Genomic DNA, 9,339 nt, shown 5'->3' with positions numbered 1-9,339 from the left:
TAAGAGAGTTCCTTCATTGCTACCGTCCAGACGAAATAGATAAGTCAAGGGGCATGTATAGCTTCGTCCCTAGGAGTCCCGTTCTGAAAGTTATCTACGAGACCCCGGACTCAAACAGGGACTGGAAGAGTCGTTACTTCTTCATGGAAGGAGACGACTGGATGAGTCATGCAGGGGAGACGGACTTCATGCCCGTCGACACAGTTTGGGGCATTTTAAACTCATCTGGTATGGTCCGTTGTAAACCACTCCGTTCATTTATGTAAATTGTAATGTTTTTAACCTCCGTCTTCTATTTTGCAGTTCGACGGCGTCCCCAAGTTACACTCGAGGAGTTTAGTTTCCTTGAAAAGATTTTTTCCAAGACAACTCCAGAGGAGAGGACGTGGGCCAAGCTCGTCAACCTCAATACTATTCATTGGTATTGCGACGGTCCTGAACCCACCCCGGCAGCCCTAAAGTACGAGAAAACGACCCGTCTGCGTAAGTCCGTCCTCCTTTTGCCATTTTCACTCCCTTTTTTTTTATTATTATTGCTCCATAATCCGTCATCCTTTTTTCAGAGATGGAGGATGCCAAGAGACGAGCGGCCATAAGACTTCAAGCCGCGAAGAACAAGAAAAAAGGGACGGACGCCATGGGGACGGGCTCTAGCAAGCCCTCTCTAAAACGGAAGCTGCCTATGAAGGGTGACGGTCCGTCTAAGCAGCCCAAGGTTCCTTTGGACCCAGTCCTTGGCTTGATGGCTGAGGGGAGCAAGTCAGTCCCTCCGTCCAAGCACGGTAAAGGCAAAGGGCTGATGACGGGTCAGCCAGGCGAGCAGAAGAAACCACCCGTCTTGCTCCGCGAGGATTCCAAGTATGCCTTGGAAAGGATGTCGTCGATCATCACTACCGACGACTTCGAGGATCTTGGAAACCACTCGACGGAGGCGATGGGAGAGACGGCCCTCTTCAGCATTGCCCAGGTAATGATCCGTCCACCTTATTCCGTCCGTTCATCCCTTTCTTGCTTTATGTTTTGCTAACTTATTTTTACCGTCTTCAGGCTATGATCATGACGAAGGGCCTCATGGGACGGTGTCTTAATCAAGAGACGACCATTGGCCGACTCCGTGAGAAGGCCAAGGTGACGGAGGGGGATCTGCTCGACCTGAAGGCCTGGAAGATCACTCACGAGAAAAAGCTGGGGATGGCCGAGACGGCCCGGGATGAGGCCGTTCAGATGGTTGAAAACCTGAAAAAAGCCTTAGTGGACAAAGACAACGAGGTCCGTCATGCCAAGGAGGAAGCCGTACGAGAGTACCGTGACTCCAGCGAGGTTATCGCGGAGCTGAGTGTAGTCTACAATGACGGGTTTGACGATGCCCTCCGTCAGGTGAGGAGATTATATCCTGACCTGGACTTGTCTGCCGTTTCCGTCTCTGCCCCGGAGCCGTCTACTGCCCAGCCTGCTCAGACGGAGGATACCGACGCTCTTTTTGATGAGGATGGCGTCGTCCGTGAAGCTCCCTTGGATCATACCGCTGTGGATAGCAAGGTCAAAGATGCTGGGGACCGTCCAGATGTAGAAGAAGACGGAGCTTGATTATGCCAGCTCTATTTTGTAATAATAATTTTTTTTTTTTTTTTTTTTTTTTTTTTTGGAACAATTTATGACACCCGTCATGTTTTACGGGGTTTATTTATACATTGACTGTCATGCTTTTTATAAACTAAGTCCGTCATTTCTGTGGAATGCATTTTTTTTTAACGTATTTTTATGCTTAATTGTGGTCCGTCCTGTTTATTATAGTACGTCCCCCACACTATTTGCTATTGAATGGTTCGAACATGTCCGTCATGTACGATTTGAATCCATCCATCATGTCGGTTTGTTTATTGAACATGCTTTTTCTGCATAATTTGAAACCAACCGTCAGGTAGGCTATGCTTTGTGCCAATCCGTTGGGTATCGCACTTCTTGTTTTTTTTTTTTGTGAGGTCTGTCCGTTTAGCGGATGTTATCTTGGGTTCGCTTATTGTACGGAGTTTGTGGAGTCCGTCTGATCCTTTTCAAGTCCGTCTACTATTTGGCCTAGTGGCTTTTAGTCCTTATAGGATGGTCCTTGTCCTCTTGGGATGATCCGTCCACCTTGTGGATGGTTTCATTTGTCCGTCCATTTATGGACTTAAGTTTTCATCCTCCTGGGATGATCCGTCCACCTTGTGGATGGTTTCATTTGTCCGTCCATTTATGGACTTAAGTTTTCATCCTCCTGGAATGATCCGTCCACCTTGTGGATGGTTTCATTTTTCATCCTCTTGGGATGATCCGTCCACCTTGTGGACAGTTTTATTTTTCATCCTCTTGGGATGATCCGTCCATCTTGTGGACAGTTTTATTGGTTCGTCCATTATATGGACTTAGGTTTCCATCCTATTGGGATGGTCCGTCCACCTTGTGGATCGTTTCATTGGTTCGTCCATTATATGGACTTAAGTTTTCATCCTCTTGGGATGGTCCGTCCATTAGGTGGACGGTTTAACTGGTTCGTCCATTATATGGACTTAAGTTTTCATCCTCTTGGGATGGTCCGTCCATTTGGTGGACGGTTTTGTCGATCCGTTTATTGTACGGATTTATACTTGGGATGGTCCGTCCATTTTTGTGGACGGCCTTCGGGACTTATGATACAAAACAGTTTCGGCAAAGTACACTTTGTTACCTGAAAGAGGTCTTTATAGGAAAATGGTGCCTGCCCCCTTTAGGCTTAAAAAGGCGCTAGTAGAGAGGTTTGTTCAAAGTAAAACATTGAAAAAGTTAAAATTGTTCTTCAGAAAATAAAAACTACTAAAAACTTTAGATATAAGCTGGAATGCTTGCGGCGGGTGAATATCTCTTCTTGCTGCATCTACTGATAATACCTCCGTAGATGCTCAGTGTTCCACGGGTGCTGCAGTCTCCGTCCGTCCATGGTTTCGAGATGATAGGTTCCTTTTCTCTGCCAAGACGAGATCTTGTATGGCCCTTCCCAGTTTGGACCAAGTTTTCCTTGTGAGGGATCTTTAGCTGCTCCTATAACCTTCCGAAGCACAAGGTCTCCGATCTGGAAGTCTCTGTGTCTGACTTTGGAGTTGTAGTATTTTGCCATGAGATTTTGGTATCGAGCTATCCTCTGTTCAGCTGTAGTCCGGGCTTCGTCGACTAGGTCTAGCTGCAGTCGCAAAGCTTCTTCATTCTTGCCTCCATCGTAGCTCTCCACTCGATAGGTTGTAAGACCTATTTCTGCTGGGATGACGGCCTCGCTACCGTATGTCAGTCTGAAAGGTGTTTCCCCCGTCGGCGTTCTCGCCGTCGTGCGATATGCCCATAAGACACTTGGTAACTCATCGGGCCATATACCTTTTGCCCCCTCGAGCCGGGTCTTGATTATTTTGAGCAAGGACCGGTTCGTGACTTCGACTTGGCCATTCGCCTGTGGATGCGCGGGCGACGAGTAATGATTCCTTATGCCTAACTCTGAGCAAAAATCTCGGAACGCCTTATTGTCGAACTGTTTCCCATTGTCGGAGATGAGGACCCTTGGTATCCCGAATCTGCATATGATATTCCTCCATACGAAACCTCTGATGTTCCTTTCCGTGATAGTTGCTAGCGCTTCCGCTTCGACCCACTTGGTGAAGTAGTCGATCCCTACCACTAAGAATTTTAGCTGTCGCGCAGCCGTCGGAAAAGGTCCCATGATGTCTAGTCCCCATTGGGCAAATGGCCAAGGGGCCGTCATGGGGGTCAGTTCTTCGGTCGGTTGCCTAATTAGGTTACCAAACCTCTGACATTTGTCGCAGACCCTGACATAGGCTTGCGCGTCCTTCTGCATCGTGGGCCAATAGTATCCAGCCCGGATCAGTTTGTGTACCAGAGATCGCGCCCCCGAATGGTTTCCGCAGATGCCTTCATGGACCTCTCTCATTACATAGTTTGCCTCCTTGTGACCCAAACACCTTAGATATGGTCGTGAGAATCCCCTTTTGTATAAAATGTCATTGATCATTATGAACCGCGAAGCCTGCACCTTCAACTTTCTGGCTGCGTCCTTGCTGTCCGGGAGCGTGCCTTCCTTTAGGTAGGCTAATAGGGGTGTGGTCCAATCGTACTCTGGATTTACTTCCTGCACTTCCGACTCACCGTCAATGATTGAGGAGTATTGGATGAAGGATAACACCCGATCGGGGGTCGTCATGGTCACTGCGGAGGCGGTTTTTGCGAGCCGGTCAGCATATTCATTCTCCTCTCTTGGGATCTGGACGAATGTGACCTGGAGGGAGTTGATCCGTCTTCTGACTTCTTCTAGGTATTTCTTCATTTTATCCCCCTTGCATTCATAGGTGCCATTAATCTGATTGACTACCACCTGCGAGTCGCAATGAATAACCATGGCCTCTGCGCCTGCTGCTTTCGCTAGGTCTATTCCTGCCAGTAATGCCTCATACTCGGCCTCATTGTTGGTCGTCGGGAAGTCCAAACGAATCATGCACTCGATTATGTCTCCGTCAGGGGTTTGAATTACTACCCCGGCGCCCCCCGCTATCCTGGTTGATGATCCATCCGTGTGGATATTCCATAGTCTGAGGGCTTGTGGCCCTTGCTCCCCTGTTTGCGTATATTCGGCGATGAAATCAGCTATGGCTTGGCCTTTTATTGCGGTTCGCGGACGGTAGTGTATGTCAAACTCGCTCAGTTCTATTGCCCACAGGGCCATCCGTCCGGCTGCTTCGGGGCTGCTCAATGCCCTTTTTAGGGGTTGATTCGTTAGGACGATGATGCTGTGGGCTTGAAAGTACGGTTTCAGTTTTCGAGCTGCGGTTATCAGCGCGAAGGCCAGCTTCTCCATGTGGGGGTATCTTTCTTCAGCCCCTCTGAACCCTCTGCTTACGAAATAGACGGGCCGCTGAGCCCCTTCCTCTTCCCTTACCAGGGCCGCGCTTACTGCCACCCGCGAAGCGGCCAGGTATAAGTAGAGATCTTCCCCTGGTTTGGACGGGCTGAGCAAAGGTGGTGAGGAAAGGTATTTCTTTAGGTCTTCAAATGCCTTCTGGCACTCCTCCGTCCACTCGAATGATTTCTTCAATACGCGGAAGAAAGGTAGGCACCTGTCTGTTGCTTTCGAAACGAACCTGTTCAAGGCGGCAACTCTGCCGTTCAGACTCTGTACCTCCTTAATCGTTTTTGGCGGTTCAAGCTCCATGATGGCCCGTATTTTTTCTGGATTGATCTCTATTCCTCTTTGGGACACCATAAAACCCAAGAATTTTCCCGCCGTTACCCCGAATGCACACTTGTCCGGATTCAGCTTCATGTTGTATGACCGTAGGGTATCGAATGTCTCCTGGAGGTCGCTTAGATGATCATTTTCGGAACGGCTTTTCACCAGCATGTCGTCAACATAGACTTGCACGTTTCTCCCAATCTGGTGCGCGAACATCTTGTCCATTAATCTTTGGTATGTTGCCCCGGCGTTCTTGAGTCCGAACGGCATCACTTTGTAGCAAAAGAGGCCTTGGCTGGTGACGAAGGATGTTTTCTCCTGATCATGTTCTTCCAGCTTGATTTGGTTATAGCCCGAGAAGGCGTCCATAAAACTTAAGAGCTGGTGTCTGGCCGTTGAGTCGACCAGTGCATCTATCCGTGGGAGGGGATAACTATCCTTTGGGCATGCCTTGTTAAGGTCTGTGAAGTCGACGCACATCCGCCACTTTCCACTGGCCTTCTTGACCATGACCACGTTTGCCAACCACTCTGGGTAATATACTTCCCTTATAAAACCTGCCTCCAGTAGCTTTCCGACCTCTTGCGCTATCGCTCTATCCCGTTCAGGAGCAAAAACTCGCTTTTTCTGCCTGACCGGGGGGGTTGAAGGGTTCACACTTAGCTTGTGGACTATGACGGAGGGGTCGATTCCGGGCATGTCTTCATGGTTCCATGCAAAGATGTCCTGGTTTCTCCTGAGGAAGGTCACGAGGGCCTGGCGCACAGGTTGGCAGGCCAATGTTCCAATTCTGGTTGTTTTCTCTGGTTTGGACTCGTCGAGTATTACTATCTCCATCTCTTCAGCTGGTTCCGTGACCGTCCGCTGTTCTTCTAGACACATCGTTTGATGGTGATCTTCCATTTCTAGCATGGCAATGTAGCATTCTCGAGCGGTTGCCTGATTTCCCCGCAATTCTCCAATCCCATAGTCCGTTGGGAATTTGATCATTAGGTGGTATGTGGATGTTACTGCTTTCCATGAATTAAGCGTAGGTCGTCCGAGGATACCGTTGTAAGCGGATGAGCAATCCACTACGAGGAACATTACATTCCTAGTGAGTTCCTGCGGGTAATCACCCACCGTTACCGGGAGGATGATAGAACCTATTGGGAATACCCTGGTTCCTCCGAAGCCGACAAGGGGAGCGCTTGCCGGCTCCAATCGTGCTCTGTCTATCCCCATTTGCTGGAAGGCTGGATAGTATAGAATGTCTGCTGAGCTGCCGTTGTCGATTAGCACTCGATGGACGTTGTAGTCCCCTACGCGTATGCTGACGACCAGCGCATCGTCGTGCGGATGATGAAGCCTCCTTGCATCTTCTTCGGTGAATCCTATAACAGGGCTCCCCATCCGTGTGGTGTTGTGCCCCGGGCTCGTCATATGGACGTTCAGGACCGATCTTAGGTACATTTTTCGAGCCTTTTTGGAAGAACCAGTAGATGCGGTTCCCCCCACTATCATCCTTATGTCTCCCACGGGGGGTCTTGGACGCTCGTTGTCCCTCCGGGGGGCTGGCTCTTGGCGATTATGGTCCGTCTTCTCCTTGTTAATGAATTTCTGCAACTTCCCTTGTCTAATGAGAGCTTCAATCTGGTGCTTTAGGTCGTAGCATTCGGCCGTGTCGTGGCCATGGTCTCGGTGGAAACGACAATACTTGTCTCGCGACCGTCTACTTGGGTCGCTCTTCAGTTTTCCCGGGAATGTCAGCTTCTCCTCGTCTTTGATTTGCATCAAGACTTGGTCAATCGGGGCGTTCAGGGGAGTGAAACTAGTGAACCTTCCACTCGGGGGTTTCGAGCGTCTGTCGTCCCTTCTGTCCCCTGTCCTCTGTCTTTTCGGCCCTTGGTCCTGGCGCATGTCCGCCTGGCGGTCTCTCTTCTTGGGCCTTTCCTCCCGCGCAAGCAGCGCGTCTTCAGCGTTCATGTATTTGGTGGCCCTGTAGAGTACTTCCGACATGGTTTTGGGGTCGTTTTTGTATAGTGAGAACAAAAACTTGCCCTCCCGCAATCCGTTCGTGAAAGCTGCCACCAGTATCTTGTCGTCGGCTTCGTCAATTGAGAGGGCTTCCTTATTGAAACGGGTTATGTAAGATCTTAGCGTCTCGTCCTCTCTCTGCCTGATGCTCATCAAACATGCTGTAGACTTCTTGTACCTGTGTCCTCCTATGAAGTGCGAAGTAAACTGAGCGCTTAGTTCCTTGAAAGTGCTGATTGAGTTCGGCGTCAGCCGACTGAACCAGATCCTCGCGGAACCCTTCAATGTAGTTGGGAAGGCCCTGCACATGATTTCGTCCGGTACCCCCTGTAGATGCATCAAGGTTTTGAAAGTTTCCAGGTGATCAAGAGGATCCTTCATCCCGTCATAGCTATCTATATTCGGCATGCGAAACTTGTGGGGCAGGGGGAAAGAGTTCACGGCAGCAGTGAAGGGTGAATCGGTACGATTGACCAGATCGTCAAGGTCACTGGATACTCGCCCCTTGAGGGCGTTCATCATGACCTCCATTTGTTCCCTCATGGCCTGCATCTCTGCAGCTATATGTGGTGGAGTCGCATCCGTGAGGGATGGCATGCTCACATGCTGCCCTTCCGGCCTGCTTGGGGCGTGGCTGCCCTCAGGTCTCTCCTGATTCCTGTTTGGAGCACTAGTCCCTTCCTGATCTTCCGGTCGGCCATTTAGTGCTGCATTCTTCTGGCGCAGCTGTTCTTCCAAGTCGAGGTTCCGTTTGGTGAGACGCTCCACGGCGGCACCGAGAGTTTGAACTTGTCTCTCGAGGGCAGTCGTGGGTGGTTCCTCTCCTTGTACGTCATTAGTAGTTGCCATTGAGCGAGTGAGTACCATGCAACCTTTTGGTCCGGGAAACGATAATGTGGCTTAATCACTTAGAGGCGTTTTCCCACAGACGGCGCCAACTGATGATGCCGAAAATATCAACAGTGGGTTGCACAATGCTCGCACCCTCGAGACGACACCTGCACAGAAAAAAGAGGACCTAATAGAGAGCACCGGTGTGGTGCCGGCCAAATACCCTCCGAAGGTCAAGTCAGAAAGAGTGCTCACAACTCTAGAGTGCTAGAGAGGGTTAATTATGCGTACCTTGGCTTATGAGGGTATTGGGGCTTTTATAGTGGCTTGAGATTGACATCCCTTCCTTGATGCGGAAGTCTTTTCCTTATAGGACTCTTCCTATGGAGTCCAAAACGTGATGAACAAGTCTCCTCCTTACGCGGAAGATTTTTACCAAGTATACCAGATCTCCGAAGTCCTACTAGCGCAAGGACTCTATTTGGGCTCTTACGAGAATGGGCCAAAATATCCCTCCTTAGGGGCTCAACAGGCCCATGGATAATCTAGCCCAGCATAATTCAGCCCGTCTGTGTCCGGCCTGTTCACAATAGGTCCGTCCATATAGGGCCGTGCAAACGATGGATCCGTCTACTTGGGCTTAAGAGATTTTTCCCCTTTCATCCCTCTACCCTTTCTCTCTCCCTCACTCCCAATAATCTCCCTTCCTTGATAAAAGTCTTCGGCCTTCAGCTTGTCTGATTCTTAATTGCTTCAGGTCGGAGATGATTATATCATATTTTGTATTTTGTATTTTGATTTGATTTTTTTTTTCTTTTTTTGAATGAGTAAAGTTATGATTTTGAAGGCCATTATGCTTTTAGTTTCTTGGTAATTGTTTGTATGCATGTCTATTACACACTGATCTATTACACACAAAGTATACACAATTTAATTTTTGAACTGAAATCGTGACTTCAAGACATTTCAATTCAAAATATAGTGTACCGTATGCAAAAATGTGTACTAACATTCAGCCATTTTTCAATTACACAAGTGTATTGATTTCTACTTGTAAGTGTATGGAATTTAAAGCGTGAAATTCTTTGCATGCAGGACTAATTTATTGTCAATTGGGGGAGTTGATTGTTGAATAAACTCATAGGTAATTCGTTACAAAATTTTTATTTTGGATTAAAACTAATATCCTATCTGGTTTCCGTGGTGAATCAGTTCAGTAGCGTTCTTCTCAGCTGAGCTGCAAA

The 9,339-nt window shown here is 48.7% G+C and overlaps 2 protein-coding genes across 2 annotated transcripts; one reads left to right on the top strand and one right to left on the bottom strand.

Annotated features, from left to right (window-relative positions):
* Positions 1-922: 922 nt before the first annotated feature.
* Positions 923-1,727, top strand: LOC112028796 (uncharacterized). Its single transcript, XM_024061522.2, has 2 exons — positions 923-967; positions 1,048-1,727. Exons 1-2 carry the CDS (start codon positions 935-937, stop codon positions 1,585-1,587), a joined length of 573 nt encoding a protein of 190 aa, XP_023917290.2. The 5' UTR covers positions 923-934; the 3' UTR covers positions 1,588-1,727.
* Positions 1,728-2,893: 1,166 nt separating this feature from the next.
* On the bottom strand, positions 2,894-7,861 carry LOC136065832 (uncharacterized). Its single transcript, XM_065769555.1, has one exon. The coding sequence runs from the start codon at positions 7,859-7,861 to the stop codon at positions 2,894-2,896; it is 4,968 nt and encodes a 1,655-aa protein (XP_065625627.1).
* Positions 7,862-9,339: the final 1,478 nt, after the last annotated feature.

This window comes from Quercus suber, unplaced genomic scaffold, assembly GCF_002906115.3.
Source record: "Quercus suber isolate HL8 unplaced genomic scaffold, Cork oak 2.0 scaffold_1203, whole genome shotgun sequence".
NCBI classification, from domain to species: domain Eukaryota; kingdom Viridiplantae; phylum Streptophyta; class Magnoliopsida; order Fagales; family Fagaceae; genus Quercus; species Quercus suber.
Note: the sequence above shows the minus strand (reverse complement) of the source record. Positions and strands in the feature narration are given on the sequence as shown.